This window comes from Chiroxiphia lanceolata, chromosome 3 (genome assembly GCF_009829145.1).
Source record: "Chiroxiphia lanceolata isolate bChiLan1 chromosome 3, bChiLan1.pri, whole genome shotgun sequence".
NCBI lineage: Eukaryota > Metazoa > Chordata > Aves > Passeriformes > Pipridae > Chiroxiphia > Chiroxiphia lanceolata.
In genome coordinates, this window is record NC_045639.1 from 33,186,151 (window position 1) to 33,202,453 (window position 16,303).

General features: G+C 36.2%; 1 protein-coding gene across 8 annotated transcripts in view; it reads right to left on the reverse strand.

Annotated features, from left to right (window-relative positions):
- The window catches only part of BIRC6 (baculoviral IAP repeat containing 6), a 171,184-nt gene that overhangs the window by 142,978 nt on the left and 11,903 nt on the right, over nt 1-16,303 (reverse strand). For all 8 annotated transcript variants that reach the window (XM_032681685.1, XM_032681688.1, XM_032681684.1 and 5 more), the window contains exons 2-10: nt 12,429-12,610; nt 9,755-9,892; nt 9,146-9,339; nt 7,454-7,565; nt 6,124-6,206; nt 4,727-4,949; nt 4,469-4,629; nt 2,755-2,813; nt 665-2,059 (exon numbers count right to left, since the gene is read on the reverse strand). In XM_032681685.1, the coding sequence (XP_032537576.1) occupies nt 665-2,059; nt 2,755-2,813; nt 4,469-4,629; nt 4,727-4,949; nt 6,124-6,206; nt 7,454-7,565; nt 9,146-9,339; nt 9,755-9,892; nt 12,429-12,610 (2,547 nt within the window). The remainder of the gene's footprint in view (nt 1-664; nt 2,060-2,754; nt 2,814-4,468; nt 4,630-4,726; nt 4,950-6,123; nt 6,207-7,453; nt 7,566-9,145; nt 9,340-9,754; nt 9,893-12,428; nt 12,611-16,303) is intronic.

Genomic DNA, 16,303 nt, shown 5'->3' on the forward strand with positions numbered 1-16,303 from the left:
TTCCTCTGGTCCAATGTGACACAAGGGAAGTGGGAGTTATGTGGTGGTTTAGGGACTTCTATGAAGTAGTTGTTGCCTGAACTTGAGCTACACTCCCCTCCTACCTGCACCTCCTTCCCCAAAATGTCTTGTGTTCATTTGGAAAAAAAGATTTAATAATCCTGCATGGATAATCTGGCTCTCACACTCAAGAAAGTACAATCCCAACTGCAAAAAGATGAAGTAGAACCAGCAGCATGCTACCTGAATGAAGATACAAATGACCACTGGAATAAGGTACAAAAGCATTATCTTCTCTATCCTCTTGAATATCATCAATTACAGACAGGAGACACATCTTTCAGAAATGTGATTTCTTTAGCACAGAAATCATTACTTACAAGAACTACTTTTATTTGTTTTGGACTTAAGAAAATCTGTGCTTCTACAAGGCCAAATTTACCAATATATTGGACACGTGCAAGAATTCTTGCCATTCTAGAGATGAAAATCTACATTTAATGTGAGGAATTAACTCGAGTCCATGCTTCCTAGACCAGACTTAAACTCCATGTAAATTCAATAAAATTGGTGTATTACTGTTCTGAAATTTTGGTTCTAAATTCTATAATATCATCCAGAGTAAAATCAATGATTAAAAAAAATAATTAAAGAGTAGTCTTACCTTTGGTGCATGCACATAATCTGTCTGTGCCTGAACAGTATATCACAGAGACAAACATATCTGGTTCCTCAGTGCCCTCTTTTTTAGGTGGCTCCACTTTGGCTAGAATTTCAAAGTTCGAAAGATCTAATATTTTTACATATCCTCCCTGAGTAGTTATTACCAGGTGTCCAAGAGTAGAGATCTCAGATCTTCTTTCTCTCCCACTGCCATTTTTAGAAGTTAATTGTATTTCCTCTACAGGCTCCTCACAGTCATCCTCTCGATTATCCAATATGTCTGGTGGGAGCAAAATCATTGAGGTAATTGTGTCTTGAGGGTCTTTGATATGCTGGATTTTTACTGGTTCCTCCTCTAGAGTAACTACTCTAGTGGCATAATTCATCTTATAAAGCACTAGGTATCCACCACTAACACTTCTCTGTTCAGGCTGAATTATTAAAGGAGTTGGTACATCTGCTGGTGACTCATGCTGGATTACATCAATACTCGTGCCATTCACTACAGCAAGACTTGATTCTAGTTCCCCCTTCCTTCTATTACATAGTGCCGAGTTTAATTTATTTAAATTATTCAAGGCCTCTACTTGATTTATTGCACTCAGAGATTCGACAGGACAAGTCCGCAGTCCTACTAACAGATGAACTCCATCTGCACAAGGTGTGATTGAATCTACACACAGGTTCTCCTCCTCTGCAAACTTTGGCAGACGCAGGCACTGAACCAAAGTCCCAGGCTTGGGAACCATGGAGCTCCACTTGTCCGAGTCCGGAGATGTTAGGTTGGCTGCAGCATCTGCAAACTGCTGAATGTAAGTCACAGGGGGATCCTGTAACAGCAATTGTTCCTGACTGTCCAGCTCCATTTCAATGATCTGTGGAACTGTGAAACCATCATCATGTATACTTTTACTCATAATATTGTTCATCTGTGAAAAGAGTTTTCCTGCTTTTTCATCAGATTCCTTAATGCTGTATAGCAACAATACAGGCAAAGTCCTCCTTACCAGAGGGGAATTGAGTTCTGAATTAGTGCAGGATTCATTGTCAGTTGATCCCTGTTCAGAGACACTCTCACCTCGAGTCCTACTTAAACCATCCAGTGATCTCTGAGAGTTACTGCTAACAGGAGAGGTAGCAGGTGATTTGTATGTTAATAGACCTCCAGCTAATAAACAAGGAAAGGGAATGTTGTGTTGTTCTAGATGTTTTTCCTTCATCTTTTCACTCTTACAGTTGGCCAAACAGGGATTTGCTCCAAGTTCTTCTAGATCCTTAACCGTGTCTTCCAGAACGTTTGCAACAATTTCCCACTGAAGTTTTTCAGGTTGCTGAAGAACGCTGAGAGCTGTTATATCAAGGCTGACTTCCATAGTTTCTTTTTGTGATGTATGCCCTTTAAAGCAAAAATGTTGAACATAATACATATGCTTAAAAAAAAAAAGGAATAATATTGCACATGTTGCTGTTTGTTGAAAAAAAAAAATAAAATCTTTACATCTCATGCTCTTTTTTTTCCCCACTTGCTCATCCTTACTCAAAGACTTAAACTGGACTATGGAAAATAAACATGCAATTCTCCCTCCCATCAAAATTTCTGATTAAACATCTAATAAAATGACACAAGAACACCAAGCACAACACTGTTCTGCTTTCATATGAAATACTTATTCAGGAAGAGAAATACTTTATTGAAGTGCATACCCACACAGAAACAATCAAGATATAGGAACTCTTTTTGGCAATCCCCTGAATTTAAAGGGTTTTGTACAGCTGTAATTTGTTCCTGTTCTAAGCAAGTTCTTTTATCTCGATTTGTGTGCTTTATTGACAGCAAGATAAGCAATGACTGTTGTCAAATAAGACATTTATTAACCAACAAAGTAGGGTTTTTCTTTCCTCCTGTATGTAATCTCTCCACCACACAAACAGTGACTTAAATACTAGCATTGCTTTCAAAGTAAATCCTTTTCCTTTTTTCTAGTATGGTGAATTCAATATCATTGGTTTTGACAGACCTTTTCTAAAAGCCTGAGAAGAACAATTTCCCCTTTGACCTCTAAACTATTACACAGATCAGATATAACCTACCTGTCACAGATTCTGATCTGGAATGCTCTTCACTGTCTGAATCCTCCAGTAAGTCATCGCTGAAAAAAAAAAAAAATGCATGAATGACACCATATATACAGTAACTGCGTGCTTATCTTTAATTTATTTTTAAAAATTGTAAAAAAACCAATGTTTATTATAACTGGACATTCCTTTTAGTTGGCACTGTAGAACCATGATCAGTTCATCACAGACACTAAAAACATAAAGACTTTTTTCCTCCATTATCAAAACAGTAGACCAGTTTTCTGTTTGCCTCATTCTACTATTGTATTTCCTACAATCAGTCATAAATTCAATTAAAATGAAAGCCAGTGTACTGCTTCTAAAAATACTACCAGATTAATAATTTTTGATAAAAGCAGATTCTGTTCAAGAAACCTCTTGAAGAGAAATAGGCCATTTAGTAATTCTAAGAATATATTAATAATTTATGCATCTGGTTTTTCCAATATAAGAAATTATTTTCTATTAGAGGCTCCTTACACACAGGAAGAACAGTAATGCCTTTGCAGCTTCATGTATAACTACTCACAGTACCAAATCAGATCCTCAAATTTCAACAAACTGGATGCTTCCTCCTCACATCCAAGAAACAGATCTTTTTTGGTCCAAACCTGATCAACTTCACAACATGACAGAGCGAATTCAATACTTTGAAGTAAAAGATCTTAGTTCTGAGCAGTATGATTGCACTATCCTTCATTCATCCAGCTCTTAAAATTGGCTTAATTCTTCAATTCTTAAGGAGTTCACAGCCCTAAAGCTACAGCAGAAGTCCAGGCAGCTGTTAGGCCCCAGGTGCTGATGTTGCCCATGTTTCTACATACTCTCTTCAGAAGAGCTTCATACTTTCTCTGCAGTACTGTAGGTATCTCACCAAGCTTAAACTCAAAGATTTACTTTCCTGTGCATGAAGCAGCACTGTTAATTTCTGTAATACTAAAGTTTAAGAAGAAACATGCAGAAAAACAGCAAGACTTCCCCAAATACCTTTCATCCTGAATTTTTCAACAATTATTCACTCTTTTGTTTGAGTTTGGCAATATGAGAAAGGAGTTCCCAGTAAGAGACTGCAAGAAGTATAAATGAAAGAATACTATTTTTTCTCATGTGACTCTTTCTGAGAACTGGCTTATCCAAAAGCTTGGAACAGGACTGTCTAATTGTTTATAGAGTATGTACATATGTATTAAAGGTACACAATGAAGTATAAATTCCTAGCACATCCACATAACTTGTTTTCAGAATGACATAAGCAGAAATTACGGAGAAGCAATCAGAGAAAAGCGTGTTCCAGAAGTCCATCAGTAGCCTTTACTTTCAAAGCCTGAAATGGATAATTCATAACTAAAATGAAAATCCAAAAACTGATCCAAAACTCATATTCCTTTCTCTTTTCAACCTGTCTCTGAAACACTAGCACAGGGTAGCAATGAGATCTGCAATGTCTCTGCTAGAGGACTACACAAACTGGAATAGCAGGCTTTAAAAATAGAAATTTAGACTACTCAACTCAACAAATTCAACAATTTCAAATGTTGAATTGTGTACAGATATATAGTGACTAAAAAATATTATGTCCATGAAAAAAAAGTTTACCTATCTTTTGTTTCACAGAGTATAACAACTAAATGGTATTTACCACTTACACAGCAGCATTTTCTATTTCTAATTTCGTAGATTGGCATACCTGTCTCCTTCTAATTTTGGTATATCTGAGCAGCTAGATGAATCTTCTAACCATGCTAGTGTTGGTCTCCTTGAGTCAACCCCTGAGCTCTGTTCTCCTGATAACATAAGTTGCTGCACAATAGCTGGATCATATGCATTGATTTCAAATTTTAAGTGGACCTGAGAAACAACAGAAAACAGAAGAGGTAATTGATTTGAATCGAGACATGCTTAATCAGTAAATAATTAATAAAAACTGATTGTTTATATTGCATACCTTCATAAGTTTGGAAACATCCCATATGCAGATCTTTCCTCGTTTTGTTGCAGCAGCTAGAAAATGAGGGCAACTTCCAGATCCAAAGCAGGCTATTCTGTCAGTGCCATCTGTGCAGGGAAATTGTGCTGGACTTGTTGCCAGTGTGACTGAAAGAGGTACATTCTGAGTGTGCTCACCCTTGACAAATGGGCAGTTTGGGGAATGTCTCTCATGTTCAGACCTTTTCGCATTAAAAACAAAGAGAGCAAACATTGATTTCTTGCTGTGAAAAATATACACATCATATACAAGCTCAGCCCTAGAAGTAAAGTCGAAAATGAACTGTTTGAACTGTATTGCAGTCAACCATACAAGAGAGTTCTGAAGCTACTAACACAGCTTTCCCTGCTGATTCTAAAGAGCAGACTGTATTAAAGCCTTTGGTCACTCAATGCACATTCATATTCAAATGGATGAATCTACACACAGTGCTATTAATATAAGTAGTCCATGAAACAAACATAATTATTCTATAGGCAGGAGCCTATCATGTCCTCATAAAGTAAAGCACAGATTAAATTCTACAGAATGTACATTAGAATTCCAATTTTATGAGCGAGATATCATTAGTAACTTTAGAAGCAATGTTTTACCTTTAGTTCTATATTCACAGTTACAAAAATGAAAACTGAAAACAGTCCTGAATGACACATTGACGAAGAAGCATGAAGAAAGCCCTAATTTCAATATACAACTAAAGTAGAGACATGAAAGAACAATTACACAATTACAAAATGTCTGTAAACATTATGTCACAAGGGAAAGGAGCAGACAAAGATTTTGAAGACAATATTATAAAGGGAAGGTTTCCAAAAGGTCAGGAATCTGATGTGTTCAAGTAACAATTATAAATTACTAAATAATCAAGACAAAAATTATGTTAAGAACTCTTCAATCAATATAAATTCCTGCATTTCTGTCACTACGCACAATTTTATGATTTGGGAAACTAGTAATGGATTTTGCAACTTTACATAAAAGGTAAATATGCACTGCAAGGCCATTGGAGTTTATGGACTTGAAAAGAGATGTCATCTAGTCACAATCATATAGAGGATTGAGTTTGGATAACTGCAAATTGTTTCATGGAACAATTTGAAATCAAAGAGCAAATCAATATTAAGAAATAAAACCAACTACCATTTTTTGGGTTTAGTATTATACAGAAATCTGACCTACTACTGCAAACCATTCTGTCATTTGTTCCATGGAATCATTTTGGAAATCCATTCTTGTCAATGACATGCCCTAAACTCACCAGAAATCCCATCGAGATAATGTTGATTTTTGTCCTTCAAGGATTTCCAACCTCTTCAGCACAAAATTAAGTCTACTTCAAACACCATTAAACTTACCAAGGTTCATCTGTAGGTTCCCAGCACACCAAGCACACACTACAGGTAAAGCACATGGCTCTGTCATCTCCTGATGAAGCAGGCTATGAAAATAAGAAGAAACACTTGAAATTTATACATCTATGTACTATGGAACACTTTAACTAGGTGATCAAGTCTTTTCTGCTAGTGACATAGTAAAGCACCACATCAAACATATAAAAGGCCAAAATTATGTACTATCAAGTGGCATTATTTCACATCAAATAAAAAAGGACACACCACATTACTATAGAAGGGATTCAGAGCCAACATCCATGCAAGTCATTGCATAAAGACCACCGACATAGAACAGAACTGATTTTTTTTAGTTTGGAAAAAGTTCACAAGGTTCAAAAATTTAAAACTGCAGCAGAATAAGTGTATCTCTGCATGTTTGGATAAATATAGTTTAAAAAATATTCCTTCCAATCTCCTAGGACATAAAAGTATTCTCTATCACTCCTATGCAAAGAACAGTTATAACTGAGGAAAAACAATGGAAATTTCCAATCTCCTAAAATTTAGCATTCTCATGATCTCATTTCAAGACATGCTTGGGAATATGCAGACGCAATTCCAATATATGAATTTCCTCCATTTCTCCTCCTGTACAAGTTTAAGAAATCTTCCAAAAACTTTATCCACTTGCACCTATCAGGCTTTGTAGCTGACGTGAGGCAGACAATATTGCTGTCAAATGACAGGCACTGCCCACCTGTCATTATCTAAATCCATACCATAATTATTTTTTTTACAGTAGAAATAATTTCAAAGAATGAAAAATAGAAATAAGCAAAGGCAGTGGAATAAAGTGTTGAGGTAGTATTTATTCACTAAGCCTAACAATTTAATGTCATCTAGGACCTTTGTTATAATACAGTGTAAGTTCTACTACGAAAGTATGGTTAGAGAACTCCAATGTCAAGCTTATTGGTTTTTTTTGCTTTACTTGTAAGATAAAAAGGATGTTTACTCAACAATCTAACAAGGAGAAAGAGATTCGACATAACCAACTTCATCTCTGTAATTGTTGTTTAACTCGGATCAATCTGATATTTAGAGGTGTTTCATATGCTGAAATTCTGAACAGTGTTTTCTGTGATCTGTACAAAAAAGAGAAGCAATCTGAAAGCACTAAAAAGCCCTGAAACTTAAAAAGTGTCAAGCGTTGAATGACAAAGTTTTTATGGTTTATGCATCACTGAAGGAATCCATCAAAAAAACCCAAGAAAGAACCCACACCTTTTTTCCCCTGCCCCCTCAGACCTTCACCTCAGGAACAAATACTAAGAACAACTGAACCTTTTACCTGGTGATAGAACCCAGCTTGAGCCATAGGATCTGGCTGTGCCCACCGATAACCCACATGAGGCCATGAAGTGAATGTCTCCCGTCTGTTAGCTTCACTATACATCAAAGACCTAGAAAGGTGAAAAATTCTACATTACCCAAAATTGACACTTAAAATTAAAAAATTAAACTTTTTTAATTTATGAAATTAATTTAGTTTATGAGATACTTTCAATGTTTTAGTAACTGTTAGAAATACCAGAGATAATTAACTACAACTTATACTTCAAAATATAATTAACCATTACTGAAAAGTTACAAACTTCCCTCACTTGAGTGCCCAAAGTACATCCCCAGAAAAAGACCAAAAGCAATACAGCAATCTACAGGCTTTAAAAGCAAGATTAATAAAATAAGATTCCAGGTAGCCTATTTGGTCTAACTGCAGAATAGCATTAGATACCCAAAGCCACACTGCATCTAAGGCAGATGGAGAATCTAGCCCAACAGAACTAGAGAACTGGGGGTTTTTTTAAATGACAACTACTGCAAAAATTTGGGTGTATTAGTTGAACAGATATGAATATGCACATTTAAAAACACTCTAAAGTGATATTTTAGGCTTAATTGAATACACGGTACAAACCTCCCCAACATTCCTCATTCACCACATACTATAATACTTAAAAATTGCAAACTAAGTCACAAAACATGAACCCCTCTGCAACTCAACAGCTACAGAGCAAAGAAGTTTCTCTCTTTTCCACCTTCACTCAGCGTATGTCCCTCGTCTGCAAGAGTACGTAAGAAATGAGTATCAGTTTTTCTTTTCCCTTCACAGAATTTTGTTCTCCAGTATCATTCCAAAAATTAGTGCTGTTAGACGGATAAGTTCCTCATTTCATGTTTCTGCCCCTCAGTTTAAGAAGATTTTTGCTGTTTTATAAAAGAATGGGTATATTCTTGCCAAGGAAGTAATCTATTCTAGCAACGCCCACATAAGGGTTGTCTTAACTTGACATTATACCACCTTAAGAGACAGATCTTGGAGAGCTCTAATCAAAATACAATATGGCAAGGTACAGGTAGACCTGGAGGCTTGGGAAGGGGAAGTAAGAGATGAAATCAATTTCAGTAAATTGTTTGAGTTGTAAGAAATGATAATGTGCTTGCAAAATAATATTTGCATAGAAACTTTCAAGAAGGAATTAATTTATAGATTTAGAAGATTTATCACTATTCTAATCAGTCTTATCTTATGAAGGTTAAAATAATGGGTTCCTTGCTTGTTTATACATTACAACTTGGATTACAAAGATGTGAAGCAACAATTTCAGGTAAAATTTTCTCTGACTCCAAACACTTAGCAAGTGACTAGCAGGTTCTGAAGTAGCATATATATGCTCTGCAAAGCTGTATTTAAGGCTGCAAGTGTTACCTTTCTGAAAGTATATGTTGGATTTAAGAGTGAAGTGAATTCAATTTGCCTGGCAATAAAGTTGAAACCCAAATAGTCTTGTGGCACCCATAAAGGCTTCGCTAAGTTTAGTAATATGTGTGGTACATTGTGCATTAAACAGTTAATTAGCTGTATGCATAAAAGCAACAAAATACAGAACATGACTAATTCCTTTGGCAAATAAAGTCATCTAAGAGTTTATTCTGATACAAATAAGGGGTCAAATTAATCACTTATTTTGTCTTAATATACCTGTCCACAGATCGACCAGGTCCCACACCAAGTTCTGGTCGTGCGCTGGGTAAGAGGTAAGATAACCTATCCATCACAGAGGATGCTACAGGTAAGGCAGCAATATTTTGATTGATCTTCTTGAGTTCATTTACAATGGCACTGGCGACAGACTTCAAAACATGATGAGGAAGGTGGAACGTAACCGTTGCCCACTAAATTAAGAAAAGAAGTGTTTTGAGTTTTAAAATTGTAACATCTGAACAACAAACAGATCACAAAAGTGTCAAAACCAAAACCAAATGCACGTCTTCCATGCTCCTATGATATCAAAAGGTGATACAGCAACAGATAGACAAAACCAACACGTACATAATGCAAGGAAAGTCAGTAATTTCAGATTTTAAGCTCAGTTGGGTTTATTAGTTGACTTTATCTGCAAGAAACTAACCTTGTTTGTTCTCCTAACAAGTGAAGCTTCAATACAGAGGAACTAAGAAACATAATATATTCTCCTGTCTTCAAACAAAATCCACCACACTAAGTCAAACATTTTGTATGTTTCAATAATGGTAGACACACAGATTAGACTTGGGAATCCATTTAGACAGTACAGAGACAATTTCTTACCTTTGCAACTTTATGATTTGCTGCTGTTTCATGTGAGGTATTTTTTAAACCATCCTTCAGTTGCGTGATGAACAAGTCATATCCCTCTGTGCTAGAAACATCTACTTTTTCTATGCAAGCAGATAACAGCTGCTGAGCCTAAAATGCAGATGTGTGAGAAAAGTTAGCATCCACATTGAACAACTACAGACAGGAATTACACCTGTGTCATTACTTCAGGAAATGACCTTTGTCATATCCTACTTTATCATATATTATATCAGCATAATTCCCATAAAAGACCCAAAGTTCCAAATTTTATTTTGTAGGCCAATCAACAGACAAACTTCAGCAATAATGACAGTAATTACTACAAGTTCCCTCAAGGGCAATACTATCAAATGTTAAACAAGTCAATCATATAAACAACTATAACTGAAGACATTAAAGACAAACAATAAGGAGACATGTATTGCTCAATGCTTTCTCTTCAAAAGGATTCATTCACCTTTACAGACAAAAAGTGAGAGCATTTTTCTGTGACAAAAAGTGACATTTTCCTGAGTAGCTTTGTGTCTTCAAAAAGCTAGATGACAGTGGAACAACACTGCAACAAAATTAGAGGTAAATTACTTATAATGCTAATACAAGGAAGCTGAACAGTGAGGCAGAAAAAAACCAGGTTAGTTTAGAGAGTAGAAACTCTTAAAACTCAGAAATAATGCAGCTAAAAAAGAATGCTATAAACATCCATTTATAGACTTTTTCTTCCAAGTCTCATTCGTTTCCAGCTTATCCCTCTGTCTGCTAACTTCGTGTTGACAGGTAAGATTTAAAGTTACGCTTTATGTACAAAGCACAGAGCATTCTCTATCTGCTGTTAGGTGGGTTAACTACTGAAAAATATTATAGGAATTTTTTTCAAGTTACAAACACAGGGAAATATTTCCCTGAGGACAACAGCCAGCCAGTCACAAACTGTTCCAAACAGAATGGACCAAATGGCCCCTTGGTTATATCCTTGAGGAGTTCAGGGAAAGAAAGACAGAAATAAGGCAAACTAGTCCCCCAGTTAGGGCTGTATCTGTTTCTCAGATTTCAATAAAAAGACAATTACAATTCTTGTGGCATCTCATACTTTCCAAATTTCTTGTGGATGACAGAAGAATAAGAGATACATTGTGGAAATTCCTAAATTTACAGTGTTCTATGGGGACTTGAAAACAGCATAGAGGTTGCTCCATAACGTCTCAGTGCTGCCAATTAAAAATGCATAAAGATGCATTGCATTACCAGCAGATCAAACATATTAAAAGGTTACTTAAATTAACAAATTCACAGAAAAGTTCTAGAGACAAACAAAAAAACCCCACTCTTGCTTGGATAAAAGTTCCTGACCTTTTTAGGGTGAAAGACAAGGATTCATGTGCTTGTATGATATTTGCTTAATATTTACTGAATTTTTCCAAGGCCTGGGCTACCTCCTCTTTAAAATTAAAAGAACTGAAGACAGGTAATGTTTTGCTTCCTGTCTCACTGATTTGGCCATGAACTTCCCAAATCTATTCCTACTGAACTATAATTTCCAAATTATTTTGTACAAGAAGGACCTTTACAGAGAAGTGCTGTATTATAACCTTGAAATAAGGGTCTCTAAACTCTTTAGAACCAAAGAATCTTTAGTTAAAACTGATACAAACTTATAGGTTGTATTGAACCATGTGAGACTGCAAACCAGTGACAGCAGAACTTGTGAAAGGAAACCCTCACCTCTGCCAGTTTTTTCGCACTCAGCCACACATACCAAGATTCTTTAGTAACGCACTAACGGTGTAAAAAAGATGCCAGTGGCAGCAAGCCTGAGGAACCTGGAAAGCTCTCTTCAGAGACCTCTATGAAGCAACATTCTATTGCTGTTGCTCCCACTCAAGACAAGTAGTTAAAAACCTCACATATAACACACATTCTTGTACCAGAAGTGCCTGTTATTCAATATTCCAAGAGCACATAAATATTTTACAACAATGCTGAAGGTAAACAAATGCAACAAAATCCTAAGCATTACACTCTAAGCAGAAATGTCTACATTAGCTTCTCTTAAAGTGATACTAAATGCTCAAACCAGGGAGTATCATGATACAGCTAAAAGGGAAGCCAGGTTTACAGGGAGAAAAGTCTTTCGTTAGGCCAGCTGACATAGCTAGAAAATTTACATTCCAGCACTAATTTTTCATGTGTAGAAACACCATATTAGCTGATTTTAATTGCCTTCCTTTCCCTGAAAGCCTATACCAAAAAAAAAAAAGAACAACAAAAAAAATTAACCAAAAAATCAAACTGAATCAAACCAAAAAAAAAAAAATCAAGGATACCCAACAGCCCAGACTGACTTCTAGGAGTGCATATAGATTCCATATTCAAGCACAGACAAAGCTCAGGAAACATGTCCTTGTCTCTAGTCACTAAGAAGTTCTTTCATCTGAAATAATGTGTTCTTGAGGCACACTCTTACTTGTTTGAGATACAGGTAACTGCAAAAAGCTATGGCCTTATGACAGCTAATAACTAAGAAACTTTTCCATTACATGCTGTTAATATTACCCTAGAAACTTGGGGTTTCAAATGTCTAGTTTCAGTATTTCTGACAGAGTTATTTACATCCCTCGGGGGTTTTTTTCCCCTCTCCACATCTTACCTCTGTAACCGGCAATTCAAGCTGAACCACATCATCTTGTTTTGAAACAGGCGTTTGCAGAGCTGTGTCTAACAGTAAGATGCCATTGAGATCTTTCCTACATCCTACTGCATAATCATCCACAAAGATCACTTTATCCACAGCAGAAATATACTGACATTTCACCCGTCCACCTGGTTTAGCTATAAAGGGAAAGACAAAAAGCAAGATCCGATTAGAAAACAGTTTTTATATAAAAGACCTTTAATACCTGTTCTGGAAAGTGAAGTAACACTTTGGCAAGATCTTTAGTACTTGAGACGATAAAAACCTAGCATTTTAGCTATCACAACTTTCACCAAACTTTTATTTCCTACATTAAAAAACAAACTACCAAAATCTATACACACCCCATCAACAACTACAACCATTTTATTCCTACAATGGAAGCCATTATTCAAGTCCTGCTCCTATCACGAGGCCTAAACTATTGTTTTCAAGCCTAATGCAGATGCTTGGTACACTTGATATTAGTTGACAGTCAATAATAAGAATTAAATTGTACAAATCAGCACAAAATCTAAGACACAGTTGCTGAGCTACCATTAAGGCACCATTTCATCAAGCAAAACAGTACTCAAACTTCTGAAAACTAAGTACAGCATGTAACATGTACCAATGTTAATGCGTTCTTTGAGACACTAAGGTAGCTTATTTCTGCTCAGTGCTGCACACATGATATCAGTAACAGGTTTGAGAAGTCTGGTGGGGGTGGAGGAAGACTGTCAGTAGATAAATAAGGAAAGGCTGTGGCAATGGATATTATCCCCAGAAATGTTTAGTGTTACTTGACACTGCTATTATTATATATGTGTCTAAGCCTGGATGGATTGTAAAACTGCAAACCATGTAACATGCTACCTGTACAGAAGGCCACCTGCTTTAACTCACATAAAGTGTAACCTGCTGCTATAGAAGTGGACTGTATGTAAATTAAAAGTATCTGGACACATACTCCAAAGGGTAAAGCTGAAATTGTTGGATTGTCAACACAGATGTCTTCTTGTTGCACAGGAACAGGAGTTCCATCAAATTCTGCATTAATCATGTCCCGTCCCTGTTTTTGTCTTTCCTCAGACACTGGATACCATTTTTATTGTAAATAATTAAAAATCACCATTTTGGTAGCTAGAATGCAGTAAAATATCCAGGTAAGGACAGCTATGTCATTCTCTCATCTTCATGTTTTGATACAGTTAAATGGAAATAAAAACTTCTGGAAATAATAGGGCACATGAATCTGACCACATTACATTTGTGGTATCCTCTCTCAAAAATGTAGGTCAAGAACAGTTTTCTGGTGCCCTTCTCACCACAATTTTTGAAACAATGACTCATAATCTCAAAACACAGGCTATATCCCTTTGCCTGCATTAAGGATACTGCAATTGTAATCATTGCTATAACAGTCAGAAACACTTCAAGAGCTCTGGAATCACTTGACAGTTGTGAAGTCTTTAGTCCTTCCTCGCCAAAAAAGCATTCTCTGAATGGCAAATCAACTAGTTTCAAACTGCATTTTTGCCAATACATTTGAGTTCCTCACACGAGACTTTCTACAGACAACACAGCTGCAGGCAAGGAAGTAAGTTATTCTACAGGAAAATAACAGGTTTTACAAAAATTCAAATACAAGTTGTAACATCTTTAAAAGTATTAATTTCAACAACACACTGGAAACTGTTATGTAAATAAACTGAAAGATATCTCATGCACTAAACTAGAAACCTCAGTAGATTCTGATGGTGTTTGCAGTCTATCCAGTGTGATCCAAGTGATGGATCACTACAGGATGCTTTCTTTAACCCATTACTTCTCTTTCCCAGCGAAAACGGGAAAAGCAGCTCACCCTTTCTGGCAGTGCCAACACCATAACACTTTCTTTTGCACTTGCCTTATTTCCTGTGAAGCTGCTCATGCCCTATGACTAGGAGTTCAGCAGTTTGTAGGAGCCCCAGTCCTTGTGGTTTTCCAGGCTAGACCGTTCTTATTTTATGATTTCTGCACTGAAACCTCATGTCTAAACCAGCAAAAGGCTAATATCTTCTAGGTAAGTAGTACAAATCCTTAGAAGCCAATGAAGATTACTAAAGAGGCAGATAACACGCCTAATCAACATAATATTTAATTATAACAAGAAGTTATAACTACAGCACAAGAAATTGTGCCTAACAGCTATGATTTTCACTGTCGTGGTATATACTTTGTTGGTTACATTTACAGAAAGACTTCAGCCAAATTATCTCTAGAAAATTATTTACAGTTGCACTTTATTTGAAGCACGTAAAAACAAATCAAGCTCCCTTAGGCTAAGTCGATGGAGCTTCAAGGAAATTATTCAATCAATATTTAATATTGTTCCAAAACCCAGAGAAACACATTCTGCAACTGATTGGTTTACACTTGAGTAGCCTCTGAGCTGCTGGCAAGCTGTTTTGCAAAACGAGTTTAATTTGGAAGTTCACAAAAGACATTCAAGGTGGTTCTACTACTAGTCACAAACTATAAAACAGTCTACTTATGGTTGGCCATATGATTAGAGTAGTAGACTGAGAACCAGGAAACTGAAGAATTTAGAAGTCACCATTAAGAAGTAACCACAGTAGAAGAAATGCCTAGAAAAGTTAAATCATTCTCAAAGTATTGTCAGAGGTGTCCTTTCTAACTTAGGATCAGTGTTTAACAATCTCCCAAAGGACTCCAACCAATACCCTTCAAAAAATGTACTGGTGGCACTCTAACATTATGTACTGCCTGTCCAGCCTGGCTAAGTTCACTAGCAATATGTAGTGATCTGCATCTTCACAAACCACAGTTCAAAAGTTTCACAGGAACTCACCAAATTACTTAAGCCTGATCATCAAAATTCAACTGTTACTCTCATTTTAGCCATAATTCCTTCAGCTGTAATTTATTTTGGGTGGTGGAAGGAGAAATAGTCATTCAAAGTTTTTAATGATTTTGCTTTTCAGTCTTGGCACAGGTGGATCACAGCTTCTCCCAATATCTCTGGCTTATTTGTTTAGGACTGAAACCAAAACAACTTACAAAAAAAGGTCATTAAGCCTTTTGTCAGTACCTGTAAGGAAACCTAGCAGGCTGCTAGCTTGCTAGAACTGTAGGCCTGATAGCATACTACATTATGGTATGTCATCTACAACAACCTTAGAACTAGCAAACTGAAAACTTAAAATAAAAGCAAATAAACATCAGCTTAAGAATCTGAGAAAAGGAACATTTACCCTCCATCTTTTTTGTTTCAAAGAATACAGAACAGAGATTGGCAATTTCCTGTGATCAAATCTGACCTTCAAAAATATTACAGAAAACAAACTTGTTTGGAGAATTCATAACAGTCTAAGCAGCATCTATTGTACTCCCATGGCTGCAGGCATTAAGATGAACCAAACTAATTAGAGAATTAGCTTTACATTTCAAGACATAAAAGAATGAAAAAGTTTGTCTCTGTTTCTCTGCTATAAACAGATCGAGCCTCACAGCTTTAGAGTTTAAGAGAAAGTGGTTGTCACCTGAATATGTGTGGCCATCATCATGAAGAGATGTAGGTTAATGTTGACAGTAACACCCTTATCTTTTGTATTATTGAAAAAAGTTAATTCACCTTGAAAACTGCTAGCCAGGAATGGCACTAAAACATATCAAAGTCAGTAATTCCCTTGACAAGAATCTCCTAGTGTGCAGCAAACCCCCCAAACAGTTTCTAAATTACAGTAAACTAACACTTTTATCTGCAGCTATAAAGTGAGAGTGGTAAACACACACATTACAACACTAATTCCATAATGCTAAGATCCAAGTCCAGTCAAATACCTAAA